At 41.8% G+C, this 22,500-nt stretch overlaps 1 protein-coding gene across 1 annotated transcript in view; it reads right to left on the reverse strand.

Annotated features, from left to right (window-relative positions):
• The window catches only part of CCHR3.PART1H8orf34 (chromosome chr3.part1 C8orf34 homolog), a 3,081,413-nt gene that overhangs the window by 1,478,604 nt on the left and 1,580,309 nt on the right, over nt 1-22,500 (reverse strand). Inside the window, exon 6 of the mRNA XM_044067160.1 lies at nt 22,393-22,500. This exon is cut by the window's right edge and continues 62 nt beyond it. Coding sequence (XP_043923095.1) covers nt 22,393-22,500 — 108 coding nt within the window. The remainder of the gene's footprint in view (nt 1-22,392) is intronic.

Here is a 22,500-nt window from a genome sequence, read left to right on the forward strand (position 1 = left end):
TAATAGAAACAGGTATGGTGGCTTTGGGGTAGTATGGCATGAAGATAAACCATGGCTGCAGTCACTTACCAGCATGGGCAGAAAATGAAACAACATGATGAATTACCACCTGTATATGTGGCCATACAAACACAAGTCCATTTCAGTTTTTGGGGCCTTGTAATACTTGAAGACTCTTATTGTGCTATAAGTAATTTTTTACACATTTGCCAGTCTTAAAGATATATTTTCATACACAGCTCTACAGGAAACATGAGATGTTAGTATTTTTGAGCCACCAACAACCTGCTGCCTTTGTGAGATTACTTTGAAACTCTCCATTTAAGGTTTACAGTTGTGCATTGCATTTTATTCTTTTCTTTTTTACAGTTTGCTTTAGCTTACATTTCTTTTGCTTTAAATTTATTATATTTTAAATGTATTATCCTGGAGTTTTAAAAGGAGGCATTTAGTACAAGTTAGGAATATTTGTTTTCTGTTCTCTGCTCTGACTGCAAAGAGATTAAGGTTAAGCATTCTGTGGGAGGGGCTAAGAAGTAGCATTTCTTATTTATAGTTAGCAGAAAAGGTCAAGGTTTTAAACTTTTGGAGCTGCCACTGACCTGCTCCGGTTCTGAGGGTATTATTTATTCCAATTTATTTTAGCTTAAAGCTGGTTTGTTTTATATTTGTTGTAATTTAAATTTGTTTTAAATATTTATAGCAAGATAGGAAATATATTCTCTTTTTCTCTGCTCTGAGTGCAACAAGACTAAATCTATGCAATCCATGGAAGAAGATGGTAAGGAGCATTTTAAAAGTGGCATATATTACTTGAGATTAGCAGACATAGAAAAGGTTTTAATCTTTTGCTGGTGCCACTGACCTGCTGCTGAAATGAGACTCAGTGGTTCTTGAGTGATCTGACACTTTTGTACATTTGACTTTGGAAGTTTTTCTTAGTCTCATAATGTCTCTTCACACAAGTGAGCACTAGAAGTTCAAAGTATGACATCCCTCCCCTTAAAGCTACAAGTTCAAAATAGGACATCCCTTTCCTTAAACTATTAAAACTTCAGTTACTCTCTCTTCCATATATTCCCACTGTTTAGAGGGGTATTAACTTATTTTGTTCCATGATACTTTTGAAATCACAAATATCTGACATACCTACCTACCCTTCCCATACAAACTACATCTCAAGAATCAGCCTGGTGAAAGAAAAAGCTCATGGACATTATTTTCTAATCTTCTGAAGAATTGAAAGGACTGTACAATACTGCAATAAACTGTAAATGTCTAGAAGATACTGGAATGAGGGTGGAATAGATGTCTTTATCTTTTAATTACCCAGAACTATGCTGAACAAGTGCCATTCTCTACTTTATGTACCAAATCTTCTTGTACATTTTAGAATAAAAGTCTGCATACATGGTCGTTTGTTTAAAAAAGTTTCATTATGTACAGTGGAAGTAGTTGCCAATATTATCTAAATCAAATCTTACTGTCTCCAATAACAGTGCTGATAAACCGAAATAGGCTGAATTATAATGTCCGTAGCTTCTGCATTAATTATACTCAGAATTATTTATTTTCTCCTGAATAATATTAATAATATTTTGGAATGCTGGATATTTGATCCAGCTTCTGCACTCATTCTTGAGTATTTGTACCATACTTCAGTGAACTGTACTGCAATGACTTTCTGCTTATCAGTCGAACAAACTAACTGACTCAATGTGTCTGAAGTATCTCCTAATAATACTAAAATTCTGTAAATGTATATACGCCTCTTTAACCTTGGTTCCCAAGCCTTTCTGTACTTAATGTACACCACATTTTGTTAGCACATTTTATTCTTATCAGTATTCTTGACTGAAGGTTACTGAAACATTCCTTTATGTCTGCTTTAATATGGCTGCATTTCTACATCTTTAAATGAAACATAATCTTTCAAAAATCTCCATAAGATCCCTAAATAGGGTTCTATTTTTATAGTTACTTTAAAATATACAATATAAAATGAAGACACAGGCCTGACCTTTCATTTTTAGGCCCATGCAAGGACTATTTTACTAAATGCATTTATGTAGGATTTATTCTGGAACAACTGTTTCTGAGTTTACTGAACTGGGATTTGCTTCTATAATTACTTTATAAATGTATTAATGTAGTCTGCAAAGGATACTAGAATGATCACTAGAACTAATATAATTGTTTTCCTTATCTGGTAAATAAGCCTGCAATATTACTTTTGACAACTAAGTGTCACTTGAACATTTATGGCCTGTTATTTATTTGAAAATCTTTTGGATTGAAGTCTCTTCATTTCAGGATTTATTATAACTGAGCAATTCTTTAACATGTGTTATAAGTGATATTAAGTATTTCATGTAGCCATTTACAGACTTTTTTCACCTATAACTGCGGTGATGGTGCTGCGGTAGCGTTGTCGACTCACAGTTAGACGTTGCCCATTCGATTCTCAGCTAGAGCGTCTTCTGTGTGGTGACATGCGTGAATGGGCGTTCCTTCATTGAAGGTTGTGCATTAGGCCTGGCAAGCCAGCACATAAAACTCTACTGCCAATCATTAGCAGACCGGAGTTCCGCTGTGGCGACCCCTAACCGGGAAAAGCCGAAAGACACAAACAAAACATATGTATCTTCAAACAATTATATACTGTATAAACTTGTTTCTGTATATCTTCAGCTAAATTTATTTGTAATAATCATGCCCATTTACCTTTATAATTTCTATGTCCTGTAATAGATGTCTGCCTTTTAAATTTGTTCCTCAAATACAATGTAAATATCTATGATCTGTAAGAGTAGATAGATTAAATTGCATTATTTTCCCAACATAAGATTTGAACCTGTGGCTTTAATTATACATAATATTTATGCTGCACTCTTGTCTTGTATGGGATCTGAACTTTTTACTGTGCTGTCACTTTTAAAATGTAACATTGACTTTAAATTCTATATTCTGTAAAACTAGCAAAACAGCATTTAATATCTGTAAATGTTCTTCTCTCTCTGTCTGTATGAAGATATTATATATGCATTGCAACACTTTACTACCATAACTGAAGGATCTTAACAATGTCTGCTGAAACAGAACAATAACACAAAAATAATTAGCTAGATCTGTAACTGCAAACCATTCTGCAAATTAACTTGATGGTCATTTCTGGTATACTATACACAATATGTGCTTCCAGAATGGTAAACATATACCAATTTTAAATCTAGTACTAACCTGAAACTGTTACTTTTTTCTTATTGGCCATAAAAGTGAATTGAAAGTTCCTTTGCAATCTGTCTTTGCATTTTGAGAAAAGATAGTTTCTGAAATTGTGGTAGCTCGACTGCTTGCACTTCAGCTGTAGCAACTAATCCAGAATTTATTTTATCTTTAACCCATTAATATGTGTGCTCCTGTTGTAACATATGTTTTTCAGATTCTCTACATAATTTGCAATAATCTACTGTACACAAATCCTTACAATTGTCATGTGTGTGCACTACTATACATTTTGTAGCATTTTATTTTTCTATAAAATCTTGTTACTGAAGGTTACAGAAACATTCCTTTATGTTTACTTTACTATGGTTGTGTTTCTAGACCTTCTAGACCTAAATGAAACCTAATCTTACACCTTCCTAGAGGCTACTAATTACTGGAAAGCCTAAGAACTGCTTCTAAGATGCCAGCTTGGGATTAATGCTACTCTTCTGCTCCTGGTAAAATAAGTGACATGGGAACATTGATTCCTTATTGTCTCTGATTGGACAGGGTGTTTAGGACTTTCATGACTGTGCTGATATTTGTGCAGTGTGCAGCTTAGCTCTCTTGCATTAAGCTGCAGTATGTGTTCTCTGGGATATCTACCAGGAGAAAGCTGCAACAACCCTACAGACCCATAGAACATCTGGGACAACACTGCAGATGTGTGGGATAAGTACTATCATTTTTTTGCGTCTGTTGAGAGAAGAAACTAAGAAACACTGAATCAAAGCTGAGTGTGGTCACCTATTATGTAAATCAGTGGGCATGGTGTATGAGAGATGTAGTTATACAATGTTATTGGATGCAAAGCTCTCACTCAAAGCCATGACAAATAACAGGCAGATTGTCAGTACCACATAACACAACACTTAACAAAGCGCACACAGTTCACATCAAACATGCAGACCTTCATATGCTGAGACCCTTAAAGTAACCTATCTAAACCAGAAAGGCCTTCCTAAAAGTAACCTAAAAAACAATTGCCCTCAGCAACCTCACAAAGACACAACAGAGGCAGCAGGCACCATGAAACATATGTCTAAGAGCCACACTGACTCAATTATACTGACACAATTATAGTATACATGGGTATAAATGACTTGAGACATACCTTCCTGTACTATATGAAGAGAGATATGATGGAGTACTCAGAATGTGTGTCTAAGGTTGGCATGAGTCTAGCCTTCAGCAGCATTATACCATCACTAGGACTGATGGGTTCCCCTTCAAACCATCGAACGTTTAAAACATCAAAGTTCAGATCATCGAGACCAGAACATGCAGTTTTAAAACATTGATGGTTTGAAGGGGAAGAAAAAGGTAAGTGCAGGTGGGAGAATGTTTGTGTTTTTGCAGGGCACCAAGGTGCCCTGCATACTGTGTGCGTCTATGTGCCATCTGTGTGATGGCACTACAGATAGGGTACAGAAAATCTCCCGTTTAGTGCTTCTGCATATAGCACTAAATGGGAGATTTCCCTTTACTCCACTGTAGTGCGGTCTCGGAGTTGGAATATTAAGGTGGGGGGGGGGGGGTTGTTAAAATTTCTTTTCTTTTCTTTTTTTTTTTTTTTGGTTACACTTGTAACCTTCAATGTTTCAAAATTCGAAGTTCTGGTCTCAATGATTAGAATTTTGATGTTTTGAAATTTCAATGGTTAGAAGTGGAACCGACTGATGCCACAATATTAACAAAATATTATTGTTTTCAACAATTGGCTTAGCTGTTCGTGCCATTCAAACTGGGTACAATATATATCAGCCTGGGAGGAGATGGTAGACAGTCCTAACTGCTTTGTCATGAATGGTTTGCACCTCTCCCCAATGGCTTCCAACATAGCTAAACAGCATTTTGGATAACATTAAAGTACTACTTCTCAATGCTAGGAGCCATAACAAAAGAAAAAATGAAAGTACTTCTTACCCTGGAAAAAAAGTGACATGTGCATCAACAGAGACCTATTTCAGTACCAATGAAAGCACTTCATCACTGCAGGTTTTCAATGCCAATCAGATGTTTAGGCCCATTATACTAGACAAATACACTAAAAGCAGTGGTGTCTCCATTTGCTTAAAATAATCACCTTTGGACTTGTTTGACAAGATAATGACCTGGAACTCCTACACACCAAACTTAGTATTAACAAAACCCCTTGAAATATCATAGCTAAGTATAGGACTCTCTCTATGTCCCCCATGGCCTACACTTCCACCTAACTAGTACAGAGTCCTTGCGTACTAAGCTAAACACCATTCTTGTAGGAGACTTCAACTATACCTCAATAAACTGGGAGATGTGTACATCCACAAACATGTATGCTCAGAAATATCTAGCTTAGTAATACAAACCCTCTAAACCAGTTAGTCTGCCCTCCACCCCATCAGGAGCAACAAAAATCCTGGATTTCAACCGTACCAATATGGGACAGCTTTGCTCCCCACCAACTGTAATTTCTTCCCTGGTCAGTTCAGATAACACAAATCCTGTTATTCTAGCAATTTTCTAAGTTTAGAAGAGCAATATTTAAAATCTGTCCTTATTTTGGTGACTTTGACCCCATTATTTTAGGCTTTGTCTAGGCTTCTTACGCTAAGAGGTTGACAGCCATGCTCACGGCATAGTTTGGTCAAACAGCAACACACTTGGATAGACAGAATCAAACTGTGTTCCAGACGCTTGCCATTGAAAAAAGAGTTATGTGTTCACAGCTGAGACCAACCAAAAGCAGAGAGAGAGAGAGAGAGCGAGTGAGAGAGAGACAGAGACAGAGACACAGAGACAGACAGACAGGGAGAAGGAAAACAAAGTCACACAAAAGTTTTCCTTCCTCTTTCAACTGTCATATTCGTGGGGAATTGTGCAGTCAGACAGTTATTCAGCCTTCTATGTTCAGCCATACTAAGACACTCATAATTTAGACATATAGCCATCTGAGCTGCTAGTACAGGCAGACTCTGAAGGAGCTTTGCTTGGGTTATATCACTGACGAATGCTAAATGACACACTTTTACAGGTACTAAAGATTGGATATTGCATCTTGTTATTTCTAGTGCCCTGGTCAAAGAGACAAAAAGGAATCCGTTTGCAGTGAAGAAGAGGTATTCCTAGGAAGGGAACCAGCAAAGGTCTGCCCAACAGTTAAATGGATGCTTCCCAAGGAAACCACCAGGGAATTTTAAATAATTATCTTAATTTTTTTCTGGATTCTCTCAGAGTGTGAACAAAGACCATAGAACTGTTTTCTAGTTTTTGCTGAGAACCAAATACACTTAAACAAGAAGTGTCTGTCAGCCACGACTTCTGGATGAAAAAGGAATTTAAAACTGACATTTGACCCTTCTTTCTTTGAACTATACTAAAGTTATGTAAGAATGTGTTTTTGTCTTACTATTCCTCTGCCACACTTTTGATTAATGGATTCTAATTAAGTTATGAATTTATTTTTAATATTCAGAATTGTGATTGGGTTTCTGATCATGACCAGCTTATTATGTTTTCAAGACATGGATGCCAAGAAACACCTCAAGAGCAAAGCGTGAGAGGTGAATCTTGGTATCCATTTCAAGAACACATGATATGTTAAAATCTGATCATAATTACTTGTAGTGCATGGAGATTTACTGATACATGTACTACTAGTTACAGCAAACTAAAATAAAAAAAAAAGCACAATGTCATGTGCTGGTAAAGCAGTGGCGAAGTGGTTGATGTCCTTGCGTATCCCAAGTAAAGGAAAGCAGTTTGAATCAAAACAGTGCCTGCAATGAAGCAGACAGCAGGCAGAAACAAGAGTTGAGACAAAGCCATTTCATGTCCTGCTGCGGCTGCTGCTATTTATTGGCCGCACTGTCAGATTTTTTGTTCTAGACTCAATGTTAATAGCACATAGAGGGTAATTGTTAAGCACCCTTCTAAGCATTGTTAAGGTCGGTCTCGTGTTAGAGTACAGCTGAATTAGGATGTAATTTAGCCATTACTGGAATGTAATCATGGTGCTCCAAGCACTACATTGTAATAAATTCCATTTTATACAAACTAAACTTGGTGAATATTGGCTATTTTAATTCTTAGCTTAACTTGAACCCAGAACAGTAAGTTTAGAAAAGGGAAATAAGCATTGAGGTAACTTCATCTGTAGACAGATGCGTAGAAAACAAGATAAATATAGCCTTCCTATTTGTTTCTGGTGGGTTCTTTTTCTAAAGTTTAGGATTGTGCACTTTGTGTGTGCAAATATGTATGTGTGTGTGTGTGTGTGTGTGTGTGTGTGTGTGTGTGTGTGTGTGTGTGTGTGTACATATTTGCACACACACACACACACACACACACACACACACACACACACATTTGCACACACACACACACACACACATACACACACACACACACACACACACACACACACACACACACACACACACACACACACACACACACACACACACCTTCTAAATTTGAAGGTACAGCTATGAAATGATTTAGGTTCTACAGTATTCATTGTTAATTTTCTGAGCTGGTAAGTGGATTATTACCGCTGTTCATTTAATTCTGTGTTGTAGACACCTTTCAAACTTAAAACAAAAGTCCAGCTGTGGCCAGCTGTGTAAATTGTAAATGAAGCCTGTTGTAATTAACCCAGCCCCCTTGGTCTTTTACATTACAAGAGCAGTCAGCTGTCTCGTTCTTGGGCCTGCTGGAAAAATAGAAACTACAGTTTAAATCCATGGATGTACATTTAAATTAAAATTACAATATTACAACTTATCTTACCTTTTAAATTAGTTTTATGTCTTGTATTTGGCCTTTTTCGGAAGTTAAAGCTATTCACTTTAGGCATTTATAGTCTGTAGTGGTTTTTGTTATTTCTGTTCTGGAGCCAAGTGCTCTGACTGGTCACTTACTTTATTGCATCTTTACTAGCTCTCTTCTGAATGTGGTCCCCACCCACCCAATCTATTCTTGCGGTGCTTTTATAGTTGGAGGCTTCTGAGCTGCCAGCCCCTTCTGTGTACCTGGCCCTAGAAGCTCCTCTCAGTCCTAGCTCCTTTATTCATCTTACTGGTTACTAACAGAAGGAATTGGGAAAGCCCTACCTGAGACTATTGGTGGGCTTTGAAATTGGTTTAACATGTGTGTGCTCCTCATTGCTGACAGGTCTGACTTTTAATTGCTTGTAATCACGTGTAGCTATTTGGTATATTTGTTTCTGCTGCCTTTTCACCTATTGCTAACGTAAATGTGTTTTTACATTAAGAAGGCTGGGAGTGCAATTCTAGTGGGAGAAGAAGGGTAGCCTGGTCTGTCTGAGCTGGGATGCACACAGGTAGGCTTAAGTGAGAATTACTTGTTGTAGCTAGCTGCTTAATACGTTTCTGATACTTTTCACTTTTGGCCAACTAAAGTTTGTTTTTACATTAAGAAAACTGGGACTGCGATTGTAGAGGGTGTAGAAAGGTAGCCTGGCCTGTCCACGTTGGAAAAAACAGGGAGGCTTAAAGTGAGAATTACATGTAGTTAGTTGTTTGATTTGTCTCTCATGCTTTTTCACTTTTGGCTAACTAAAGTAAATTTTTACATTAAGAAGACTGGGACATGCCTCTCAAGTGTACCTCATTATGAGGAAAGTACCTCATTTGATGTCTCCTGCTCCCCAAAGTTCTGCATTGGAAGAGTGTCACACATTCATTGTTAAGAATTTGTAAACTGATATCCATGGTAAATGGAAATGTATCATATTCATTCATTAAAAGATCTTCTTTAAAAATAAAACCAGCATATTTAACCATCCTGTGACCTTCTTAGTTGAAGCTGGTAGAAATCTGTTAGTATGTGTTCCACATTTTGCCCATTTGTTCCACATTATGAGGGCTAGTGTTCCTCATTTTGGAGATGAAAGGTTGAGAGCTATGAACTGGAACTGCAGTTCTAGTGGGAGGAGAAAGGTAGCCTGGCCTGTCTAAGTTAGAAAACACACAGGGATACTTAAAGTGAGAATTACTTCATGTAGCTAGCTATTTGATTTGTTTTAGATACCTTTTCACTTTGTATGTTTTTACATTAAGAAGGCTGGGACTGCAGTTCTAGTGGGAGTAGAAAAGTAGTCTGGGCTGTCCAAGTTGGAAAATACACAGGGAGGCTTAAAGTGAGAATTATTTGTTGTCGTTAACTATTTGATTTGTTTTAGATACCTTTTCACTTTTGGCTAACTAAAGTGTGTTTTTAAATTAAGAGGATTGGGACTTCAATTCTAGTTGGAGTAAAATGTTATCCTGGTCTATCCGAGTTGAGAAAACACACAAAGAGGCTTAAACGGGCAATTATGTGTTCATAGGTTCATAGATGTGTACTAGGCTAAAGGCCCTACAGCCTTTACAAGCCTAGCCCAAAGGATTACCCTGGCATTGTGGCACCCAACCTTAGTTCCCAGTGCCTCTGTCAAGTACAGCCTGGAGTGATCCCCAGGGTGAATTTTCTATTTCCCATCCACTCATCAAGATTTTTCTTGAAGAGGGCCAGTGAGGTGCTCTGTTTGACATGTATAGGAAGTCTATTCCATAGCATGGGCAGTCTCTGGGTTATGAACCTGTCCCTGCAGCATGTTCTGTTGATTCTGGTAATGAGGTTGAGGTCTCTGGAGTGTATGGTGCGGAGGGATTGCGATTTCTTTAGATGTAGCATTTCTAACAGAGTTGGATCAGACATGGGTTTGTAAGTCAAGCAGAGATCGCCTCTAAGTACGCAATATGAGACAGAGAATAGTTGGAATGTTTTGAGTCTGTCCATATAGGACAAGTGTTTAAGGCCTAGGATCCTCTTTGTGAGGTACTTTTGCGGCCTCTCCAGTTGTTACAAGTGTCTAGTGAGGTACATGCCAAATGAGGCATTGTACTTGATGATTGGCCTAAGGAGGGAAGAGCAGAGGGAGACAATGACCTCTTTCTTCCTGGATGCAAACCCTTAGTAATGAGATGTGCCACATAGAAGGACTTTCTGACCACAGTGGCAATGTGGTGGTCAAAAGAGATATTGCTGTCAACCTGTGTTCCCAGATCTATTATAATGCCTTCTGTGTTCGGTGGACTACCATTGATGTGGTAATTCATGGGAACTGGGTTTTCCCAAAGGGGATGACGACACATTTTTTGGCATTGAGCTTAAGGCCATGGTTCTGACACCAGTCGTTGGTCTCAGTGAGGCCTTTCTGTAGGATTTCAACATCACTTGGGGAGTTAATAATGGCTCCCAACTTGCAATCATCTGCGAACTTTGTAAGCTAGAGTCCCTTCCCGTTGGCCTGGACCTCTGAGAAGTAGATACTAAACAGGAGAGGACCCAGGACCGATCCCTGTGGGAATCCACTCGTGACTGGTTGGCAGTCTGACTTGGAGTCAGCTACTTTCACACTGTGGGTTATTCTATGTGTGAGCCAGTTTGCAACCCACCTAGTCATATAGGGGTTGATGAATAGCTTAGTGAGTTTTTCTATGATTCCAGAGTGGTGAATGGAGTCAGCCAGATCAAGGTAGGCTGTATGAACCACCTTGCCTTCATCCACAGCTGTGGTGACTGAATCAAAGAAGTTGACCAAGTTGAGCAGGCATGAATTAGAAGTTATGTACCTACCATAACGTTCCATGTTAGTTGTCTTCTTCTTGCCTTCTTTCTTGCTGGATGGGTTCAGAGCCGGTCCTCGGCTCCGACTCAGCCACTCTAAAAGCTCGAGAGCTAGTTCCACCGGCTCGAGGCTCCCCTATATCCCACAATGCTAGGACGTAACTCCTCAGATCTCGTTTGAAAGCTAAGGCCAGCAATAAAATTCCATAAAGAACCAAGAAAACTCTTCTAGGTCTGTCCTGGCTAGGGGGAAGGAGGGTGGGACGCAAGAAAGAAGGCGAGAATAAGACAACTAACATGGAACGTTATGGTAGGTACATAACTTCTAAATGTTAAGTTGTCAATCTCGTCTTCATTCTTGCTGGATGGGACCGCATCCCTAGCACCTTGTCCCGGGTGGCCTATCGGAACAGACACTTGAGTACAGTGGAACCAAAGTTGGCTCAGTCTCTAGAGGCCAAGTCCAACTTATAATGAGAAATGAAGGTATGGGGAGAAGCCCAAGTAGCTGCAGAACAAATCGAATCAATAGGCAGCCTATCTTGGAAAGCTATAGAAGTGGCTAAAGCTCTAGTTGAATGAGCCCTGGGTTTGGATGGCAACCGTTGATGTCTTATCTCATACACTAGGGTAATCAACGAAGTAAGCCATCTAGAGAGAGAGACTTTAGAAACTGGAAGGCCCATTCTACCTTCTGCATAAGAAACAAACAGTTGGTCAGATTTCCTGAATTGTTTGGTCCTGTCTAAATAGTACCTAAGTTGGCGATGAATATCTAAACAGTGTAACTTTTGTTCTGACCTATTAGAATAATTTGGGAAGAAAACAGGAAGCTCAATGGTTTGATTCAAATTTGCCAATGAAGCTACTTTGGGCAAAAAAGACGGGTTAGTATGCAAGGACACCCTGTCTTTATGAAATACCAGATAAGGGGGTCGACTACACAGAGCATGGAGTTCGGAGACTCTTCTAGCTGAGGTGATAGCTACTAAAAAGAGTGTCTTCCAAGAAAGTAACTTTATAGAACATAAAGCCGCAGGTTCAAAGGGGGGAAGAATTAAGGATGTCAGAACCAAGTTGAGATCCCATTGAGGAGGAGGATCTCTGATTGGTGGTTTGAGGAGAAAAACTCCCTTTAAAAAGGCCTTGCAGAGTTTGTGAGACATAATGGAGGACTCTGAGACTCCAACATGAAAGTTCGATATTGCTGCCAATTGAACTCTAATGGTAGATGGGGACGAACCTGAGTGGAAAAGTTCGGCTAGAAAGTCTAGAACTGTTTGAATAGAAGCAGTGAAAGGATCTATATTCTTTGATTGTGCCCAATAGGAAAAACGTTTCCACTTGCTAAGATAAATCTTCCGAGTGGAAGATTTATGAGAAGCTATCAAGATATCTCTAACTGAGTGAGATATCAAAGGAAGCCTGGCTAAAGTTGGAATTGGAGGAACCACGCTGTGAGGTTCAGAGAGGGAAGGGAGTGGTGCAACTGACCCGACTGATGGGTCAAGAGGTCTGGAACTGGGTCCAGATGCCAAGGTTGTTCCAACAGATAACGGTGGAGGAAAGGAAACCAAACCTGTCAAGGCCAGTAAGGGGCAATGAGGATCATGGAAGCTTCCTGAGCGATGGCTTTCTGTATCAGCTGGGATATCAGTGGGAAGGGAGGAAAGGCATACAGAAGTCCCCGGGGCCAAACGTGCACTAGAGCATCTCTGCTGGGGTGGCCTGGTTGGGGAAAGAGGGTGAAAAAATCGTCGCACTTGCTGTTTTGGGGAGTAGCGAAAAGGTCGCAGCAAGGCCTGCCCCACTTTCGAAAAACTTTCTCCAACACTGAATTGTTCAGAGACCACTCGTGAGGCATGAGAATAGCTCTGCTCAATTTGTCTGCAATCACATTGGACTTCCCGGGGATGTGCGTTGCTAACAGAAATCGCTGAGAAGAAATCGCCCATTGCCACAGTCTGAGTGCCTCTCGACATAGGGGGTAAGATCTGGTTCCGCCTTGTTTGTTGATGTACCACACTACAGACACGTTGTCTGTTTGAATTGCTATAGTTCCCTTGGGAAGAGAGTCTTGTAGGGCTTGCAACACTAGAAGCACTGCTCTCATCTCTAGGACGTTTATGTGCAAGTGGCACTCGAATGGTTGCCACATGCCCTGGACTGTCCTGCCCTGGAAATGCCCCCCCCCACCCGATCAGGGAGGCGTCCGTTGTCACTGTAGCAACCGGAGGGGGAGAGACGAAAGGTCTCCCTAGGAGGAGCTGAGGAGATGTGATCCACCAATAGAGATGATTCTTGCACGACTGAGTTATCCGAATAGGATGGGACATTGGGAGACTTTGGTAAGACCATTGTGTGTAGAGCATCCATTGTAAAATTCTCATATGGAAGCGAGCTAATGGTAGGAGAGGGATGGCCGCTGCCATAATCCCTAAGACTTTCAGGATCAGTCTGGCTTTGACTTTGTTGCTCTGCAAGACAAGAAAGACCTGTTTGTGTATGTCTGCTATCCTCTGCTCTGTGAGTCTGGCTGACATCTTGACTGTGTCTAGATTTGCGCCTATGAAGGTAATAACATGACAAGGTGACAAGACAGACTTTTCGTAGTTTATTGATATGCCTAGTGCCTGACATGTGTGAAAAGTGTAGTCTCTGGCGAGAAGTAAAAGATGCTTGGTGGGGGCTGTAAGGAGCCAGTTGTCTAAATAAGGAAACACCTGGAATCCTTGTCATCTCAGGTGAGAGGCTACCACTGCCATGCATTTGGTAAACACTCGGGGGGCTGTAGTGAGACCAAAGGGCAGGGCTCTGAATTGAAAATGACTGGTTCCCAGCTTGAAGCGGAGAAATCTCCTGGAGCGTCGACTCATCTTGATGTGATAATACGCATCCTGGAGATCTATCGAGCACATCCAGTTGTCCCACCCCAAAAGGGGAAGAATGGACTGCAGCGTGATCATCCGGAACTTTGTTTTCTTGACAAACTTGTTCAAGTTGCTGAGATCCAAAATGGGTCTCCAGTCCCCTGTTTTCTTTGGAACCAAAATGAATTTGGAGTAGATTCCGGATCCTACTTGGTCTGCTGGAACTGGTTGAATGGCTCTTTTTGTGAGCAGCTTTGAAATTTCTAATGCTGCTTGCTCCCTTTGACTGGGTGGAACGTCTGGAAGGGATTTTTGGACTGCTTCGGAATGAAAAGGAAAGGGATTCTGTAGCCTTCGGAAATGATAGACTGTACCCACTTGTCTTGAGTTAGGGATAGCCAGGCTTTTGGGTACAGTGACAACCTTCCCCCGACTGCCTCCGAAGGTGGGCAGTCGAGCAACACCTCAGGGATGCTGAAAGGGCTTGTCGGAAAAGGATTCTCGACTGCCCTGATTCTGCGGGCCCCCTCTGCCCCTGGGACGGCGTCTACCATTGTTGTTCCCCCCTCTGCCTCTAGAGGGGAAATGACTCTGTGCGTCAGGCAAGTCTCCTTGAGATTGTTTGCGGAACCACATCTTTCCCCCCTTCTGACCTTTGGGGTAAGGTCTAGAAGGAGTAGAAAAACGGACTCCAATGGCAGAAAGAGTCTTGCCATCAGTCTCGCACCTAGTCAGGGTTTCCTTCACTTGAGGACCAAAAAGGGATGATCCATCAAAGAGGGAATTAGTGAAGGACGCCTTAAAAGGGTCCGCAAAATTACAAAGCCGCATCCAGGCATGCCTACGCAAGGCTACACCTGTACCTGTTGCTCTACTAGCTCCATCCACCGCATATGAAAGGAGGCGCATGGAAGAGTTGGTTATAGAATTAAGGGTAGCCAGCTGAGAGTTCATCCTATCCTGAAAACCCGCAGCTGTTGGGTCCTTCAACATTTCACTCGCTTCTTTGAGTAAATCCCTCTGAGGACGAGTAAAATGACACAGGTAATTCAGCGATCTCATAGTAAAGGTCGCTGATGAGAACATCCGCTTCCTGTACCTGTCCATCGACCTAGACTCCTTGTTTGGAGGATGAACAGGCACCGAAGGATCAGCTAACTCCTTCTTGGTAGCCGCAGCCACCACCATAGCATCAACAGAGATGCCTTTGGTCAGAAATTCTTTATCCTTGGGGGCCGTGATGAACGTAGATGGTCTCCTGGGGGTGGGTTCCACTGAGTCAGGAGCCGCCCAAGCCTTCTTTGCCACCACTTGCATAAGGGGGTCAAAGGGAGGGGACACCCAGGAGGTGGAAGGGCGAGAGCCAAACGCCTCAAGATACACTGATTCATCCTCTGAAGGGTTGAGAGATGGCCAATTCCCCCTCTGTTTTAAGATTTCAAAGATGTCTACAAAGGAGACATCTTCAGAGGGGGAACGAGGGGAACCTTCAGAATCCTCTAAATCAGTGTCAGAGGTGACAGACTCAGGGGAGTCAATGTGCTTCCTCTTGCACTGCCTCTTCCTAGGGGGCTCTCCTACAGGGTCAGGAGAGGCCTCGGAAGAGGAGGAGATCCCCACAGGGGAAACTTGAGGAGCTGGCTCTCTACAGTCGGGGATGAGAGAGTGAGTAGAAATCACCGGAGGCACCATACGGGGAGGGGCAATAAGAACCGACTGTGGAGTTGAACCTGGTTCCAACACGCTCCTTATGACCTCGAAGGCACCCCTGTCAGGCAGAGCCGGAGGTCTCCGTTCCGAAAAACTGGAAACCTCCCCTGGCACCGACAGTGATGGCTCCGAGGCCGATGTCGGAGCCGAACTCACCAGCGCCGAAGCACCGAGAGGGAGAGCGGGGTCAGACAAGGGTCCGATGCCACTCGCCCCCTCGGAGCCAACGAGGGAAGTCCGGCGCCGAGATTCTTCCAAGGAAGACATCGGAGCCGACGACAGAACCGAAGACAAAGGTATCGGTTCCGATGCGACCACAGTCTCGGTTCCGAGCCGCCCCGGCTCCGAACTCAAAAGAGTCAGAGGAGGAATTTGAGTGATAGGAGTAGGTCTCGACTGTTGAGTCGGACTTTGAAGCATCTGGGCTAATGCCTCGGACTTAAGAAGTCGAATCACTACTCTCTGAAGGTCATGGTCCAATAACCTGGAAGACCTAGAAGAGTGGGATCTATGGCTCCGTTCAGACAGCAAGGGTGATGCTGGAGCCGAATGAACGGAGCCAATAGATGGAGATCGGGACCTTTATCTAGATGTCGGTTCTGATAAAATAATCGGATCCGACAGAGTAATGTCTTCCTCGGCTCCAGCTGGAGCCGAGGACACCATAGGGGCTTGTATTCGAGATTCATCGGCTCCAGCCGGAGCCGATGTTCGAATAGCTTTAGGGCCTCCAGAAGACGGCTCAGATGCTGGAGCCAAAGGTCTGGAAGACTTAGAGGGTTTCCCCGATGACTGAGTCGAGGGACCCTCAGGCTTAAGTAAGCCCCTTAAAATAAGTTTATTTTTTCGCTCCTGCAGGACTCTAGGGCTGAAGCCATGGCAAACAGCACATGAGTCCTGCAGGTGCAAAGGTCCCAGGCAGTACACAGAAGAAGTGTGACCATCTGTCAGAGACATCTTCTGACAGCACGGGTCACACTTCTTAAAGCCTGAGACCTTTGATTCCTTAGACATATCTAAAGGAAAAGTGTAATCACACAAGCACACACACACACCGATTACACTTAGGAGTAATTTAAAACTAATTTAAAATAAATTATAGTAACTAGAAATAAAAATCCCTACAAAACACAGTCACTCACTAGGAAGGGAGGGACTGAGCCTAGGGCCTGAGGGAAAAAATCTAGAGATTTGTGGAAAAAATGGGGTGGAAAGTTAACGGGAATGGGATAGACTATTTCCAAACTAACTATATATATAAAAAACTAACTTTAACAGGGGAAAAAAGGCTAAGAAACTAGTTCTTTACCAAAAACTAACCTGAGCCGGTAGGAACACACCTCGATCGCTGTAGCGGCAAACAAGATCTGAGGAGTTACCGCCTAGCATTGTGGGATATAGGGGAGCCTCGAGCCGGTGGAACTAGCTCTCGAGCTTTTAGAGTGGCTGAGTCGGAGCCGAGGATCGGCTCCGAACCCATCCAGCAAGAATGAAGGCGAGATTGACAACTTAACATCTATCCTTCACAAACCAAACTGTGTGGGATCCAGAGTTTGGGGATTCCCTATATCCTTGTTTATTAGGTCCATGATGATGTGTTCCACAGCTTTGCATATCAGACTTGGCATGCTAATGGGGTGATAGTTCCCAGGGTCTGTAGTCGCTCCTCCTTTGTGGAGATGGTGACTATAGCAGTGCGCCATTTGGTAGGGACAAAGCCTGAGGTGAGGCTGTGATTGAACAGGGCACACAGATGAGCTACCAGTTCACTCTGTAGTTCATGTAAAATACAGCCAGGGATATTGTCAGGTCCCATAGATATTGTATTCTTGGCCTTGGACAGTGCTGTTTTAAACTGTGCAGCAGTAATACTGGGTGCCTGGCAATCTACTGGTATTGTGATTGGTCCTTTGGGTGGAGGTAGAGGTAAAGTTGGCCAGTATATTGGCAATATCTATTGGCTCGGTATAGGAGGTACGATTGTGCAGTAGCTCAGAGCAAATCTGGATATTGCCATGGAGATTTTTTACATAACTATAGAAGGCCTTGTTTTTGTCTTTACTATCTGCTGCAATTCTGTTTTCATAGCTAGCTTTAGAGGATTTGATGAGGGATCTCAACATTTTGAGACTGATAAGGGAGTGTTGTATTTATTTGGTACCATTTTATTTTTGGCACTTTGGGAGTGCTATTTTAGTGCCAGTAGTAAAATGACCTGGTAAGTTTGAGTTGGGAAATACACAGAGGCTTGAAATGAGATTGTTTCATTAGCCAGCGGGCTTATTACAGACTTTGCTGTTTGGTGTTAATCTGCACTTGACAACTTCTTTTACTGTGCTTTTACATTAAGAAGTCCCAGGATCATCCATCTTGTGGCAGAAGGTGTTTAACTGGTCTCTCTGACTCAGAAAACATTCCAGGGAGCTCAAAGTGTAGTCATTTATTGGCTAGAGAATAAGGGAGTTAGTGCTCAGCTTTCTTCTGTCTGCTATAAATTAGATACTTTTCATCGGACAGTTGACCACACAGTGGAAGTCAGCAGTACCCTGTATAATAGCAAACCTATAAAGCTATTACTTATGACTTAAACCTATAACACAGAAAGGCTTTGCCTAACTTAGAGGAGACAGTACATCAAACAGCTTTAATATCATATAACAGCACTTCTAATATCTACCCTTAACTCTATACATGTCTCAAGTGATCCCTGTAAAACCAAGTCTGTAAATCATAATAGCCCAACCCTAATGCAGACCCTGACAACATGGGTTTGCAATTTCCTAATGTCTCTATGGCCAGCTTGGTAGATATAGGCAGCCCAATGTAGCAATTGTCTCATACACTCAGAGAACATTTTAAACCTTAAAGAAACTAACACAGTATGTAAGAGATGTACATACATCACATCCTTGGAGGCAAAAATGTTGTTTATAAACAAGACTATTAGGAAAAAGCACAATGCGTCCTTCACACTTACCACTCACCACATACACACACAGACCTTCCTATGCTGAGGCACTTAACTCCTATGCTGAGGCATTTAAAAGAAACCTCTCTATACCTCAAAGACCTTCGAGGCCATCAGACGGCAACACCTATTCTAACCAACAGCTATCGCACACACCAAAAGCAACACCTATCACTATACATAAGCCTACACCCAATGATCTCCAAAAACAAAGCCCATAAGGTAAACAAACTCTTTACCTAGTAGTGTCGTTATAGGGGACCCTATTGTATGACACACACAGACAACTCTCTAACAGGATGATCAAAGGGAAGATAACAGTCAGTTGCCTATCTGGAGAAAGGATCCACAATATCACACACGCACAAAACACACACACACACACACACACACACACACACACACACACACACACACACACACAGATACACTAAAGTCATTGCACCACAGGTACCAATATGATTCTATCATAGTCCACGTGGGTGTAAATGAACTGAGGCACACATCACTGAACTATATGAAAAAAGACATTTTGGATTTCTCTGAATATGTGTCACAGACAGGTATGTGCACCAAACCAACGATGATGTCACAGTATGAATAGAAAATGGTTGATGTTAATAACTGGCTTAGTTTCTGATGTCCCTCCTGGAGAAACCAATCTCTATCAGCATGGGAGGACAGGATTAACAGACCGTGTTGTTTTGCCAGGGATGGTCTGCACATGACCCCTGAGCTTTCGGATATTGGCTAAACCTCTATCCACCCCCCACCCCCACAGCCTTTTATGTAATGTCAAAATAACAAAACTACTAATATAGGAAAAAAAAAAAAAAAAAAGAAACAAATATTTACTGCTCAATGCTCAGAGCCTAAACAATAAACTTCACACCCTAGAAGCTCTCATCACTCTGCAGAATGTAGACATCTGTGCTGTCACCGAGACTTGGTTTAAAGCCACAGAAAGTCCACCAGAAGTGGAAGGCTACAGTACCTTTACCACAGTTAGACCAACAACAGCACATACAGGCTAAATGTGGAGGTGTTCTCAGTCTACATTAGCAACAAATACAACCCCAGATTGGTTAAACAGGATGGTGCCCTGGAGTTCATCCACATTCAAGTCTCCATAGACAAGGTTCCTTACTACATTCTGATTAGTTAAAGGTCACCTTCTATGACCCACAGTGCTTATAACTCCTACCTAGATCTACTAGAAGTGCCTACCATCCAACCAAATACCCTATTCATTAGAGAAGTTAACTACCCCTCTATAGAGTGGGAAACATACACTGCCCCACAGGCACATTTCCTGGATGTTATCAACACAAACACCCTGAACCAGATGGTGTGCACTCCAAACAGAGAATCAAATTTGACCTGGTACTGATCAGCATAGGAGAGTGTTGCACATATCCCCCCACCCAGTGTCACGTCCTCATCAGTGAGGTTGGACGACAAATTTAAATCCCACAAAATAAAATAAATCAACCCAGAAACCCAACTAAATCCACAACAGTTAGGAACTATACCTTCTTAAGCAACTTTTTGAAAAAATTTATGGCACCTCCAAACACCAGGAACACAGCTACCTATGCAGAATTATTTACAGAAACCTAGTAAATGGCTGCACTGAGGCTGCGGTACCAACCAGAAGTAAGCCCAGATCTAACACCAAAATCAAACCTCACTGATACAATACTTATCTGAACAGGTATATAATAAAAGAAAACAAACTGTGGCCAAAATAAAAAAATCAACTCTCATAGAGACAAGAGCTCTCTAATTCAACTAAACAAGAGACTAAGAGGTCTAATAAAGTCCAACAAGACCAGTTATAACATCACACTATTTTACCAGGCTAAGGACAATCACAAGGCCTTCTTCAGCTATGTCAGCAAACTTAAAGGTAAATGGCACAACCTTCATTGACCAGGGTGGCATACCTAATCTACTGTCTGAAAAATTCAGCTGTAACTTCACCCCCCACTCCTTCCTACTCCTCCCTGTGAAATCCCTTCTAGCATATCCCCTGCAACAATCAAAAGGAGCAGGTCCTGATGGTGCTCCCTAAGGAAAAAAACTTTGCTACAATGGCCCCTGAAAGTATTGCCATTTGCCTCCTAAGTAGCTTAAAACAAGACCTAGCAGGACCACTTTTGGCACTCTTTGACTACAGCCTCAAAACAGGTTACATGCCAGGAAAATGGAAGGCCACAATGGTCATCCCTCTTCATAAGGGTGGACCATCATCCATCCTCAGGAAGAACAGAACCATCAGTCTGACAAGTCTGGTATGCAAAGACATGGAATGAATTATTATGGAAATGATCAACAAGGACATTGGTAACCTACAAACACTAGACCTATGCCAGTTTGGCTTTAAGGGAATGTCTTGCCTACTCAAACAGCTTGATTTCTTTGACAGGGTCACCAAGAATGAGGGGGGAATGGTTCATACCACCTACCTTGACCTGGCTAAGGCATTCAATAAAATACCCCACACAGATATTGCTAATAAACTCTCAGAACTAGGCATAAATGCCTACATAACTCACTGGATTTCTGGCTGGCTCACAGATATCAGACCAAGAAGTTTGGGATCAATGTGACCACCTGTACCAGGAGACTGTCACCAGCAGAGTACCCCAGGGCTCCATTTTGAGCCTGTTCCTGTTTGGCATCTACTTCTCAGAAGTAAAGGTTAATGTCAAAGGCATCCTGGTCACCAAGTTCACAGATAACTGTAAACTGGGAGCTATCACAGATTCTCCCCCACCCCCACAAAGGCAATGTCATAAAAGAGGGTCTAAAACAAACAAATGACTGGTGCCAAAGCAACAGATTAAAACTCAACATGAAGAAATGCATTATAATGTACTTTAGGAAGTCGTCCACCCAAGCTAATTACTCCATTGATAAAACACCTTTAAGAGTCGACCCAATAGTTAGGGATCTGGGAGCAAATGTAGACAGTAATCTAGCCTTTAACAAACACATAGTCTAAAGATAGTAAGAAAATCCTTCTATGTTACCCAATTCATAACCAAAGCTATGGTATCTAGGTCCAAGGATGTCATTGTACCACTCTACTCAGCCTTTATCAGACCCATCATTGAGTACGATGTCCCCTCTGGCATGTATCTAACCAGGTACTTGCAACAGATGGAATGCACTCAAAGGTTCCTCTCTAGGAAAATCCTGGGTATGATTAACCTGTCCTACACAGCACACCTTAAGGCCCCGTCTCTGTACTCGATCTCATACAGGTTACTGAGAGGCGATCTATGCCTAGCATATAAGGCATCGTCATATCCAGCTCTAATGGAGCTCTTGCACAACCACAAAACAAACAGCAGCAGAAACACTAGATCCAAGGACCTCAACTTTACCTGCAACATAAATAAAACATGCTGTAGAGACTGAAATGTGTCACAAAGGATCCTCACACTATGGAGCTACCAATCTACATGAAGCAGAGTTCATCCCTGAGTCTATTCAAAACAAACCTTGATATCTGGAGGGGAAAACTCAAATTTACCTCCGGTCTGGCCCTCATATCTCTGATGGACAGATGTTGACAGTAAGTAAATTAATCACCAAATAACATACCCCCACAAACAAATTCACCTTAGCTACCTCTTTAATAACATATCCCACCATATAGACATCCAAGGAATTCTGGGACAAAACTGGGTTGGGTTGCACAACTAGGATTGTAAAGACCTTGGTGGTTATTAGCCTAGTACCATCCTATGAACCTATAGACAGATATATGCATTGTTACACACAAACACACACCTTTACTCACTCAAGTGCACATGTATATTGATTGTAATAAATACATATGAGAGACCGATTAATTCCATTAGGTAAAATAGTGATGTTTTAATAATTATGACAACATGCCAAGTAAAATGTGTAGAAGATTCTTATCTCAATTTTATTGACAAAACTCACCTTCCTGATGGGCTAGTGTTGCTGTCTTCACTGTCCCAATGTTCATTCTTAATTCTTGGCACAGGTGGTTGTAACATTTCTGCTGCCAGGGGATCTGCATCATTTTCT

Source organism: Protopterus annectens, chromosome 3.part1 (assembly GCF_019279795.1).
Source record: "Protopterus annectens isolate FY-2018-M chromosome 3.part1, PAN1.0, whole genome shotgun sequence".
Classification (NCBI taxonomy): domain Eukaryota; kingdom Metazoa; phylum Chordata; order Ceratodontiformes; family Protopteridae; genus Protopterus; species Protopterus annectens.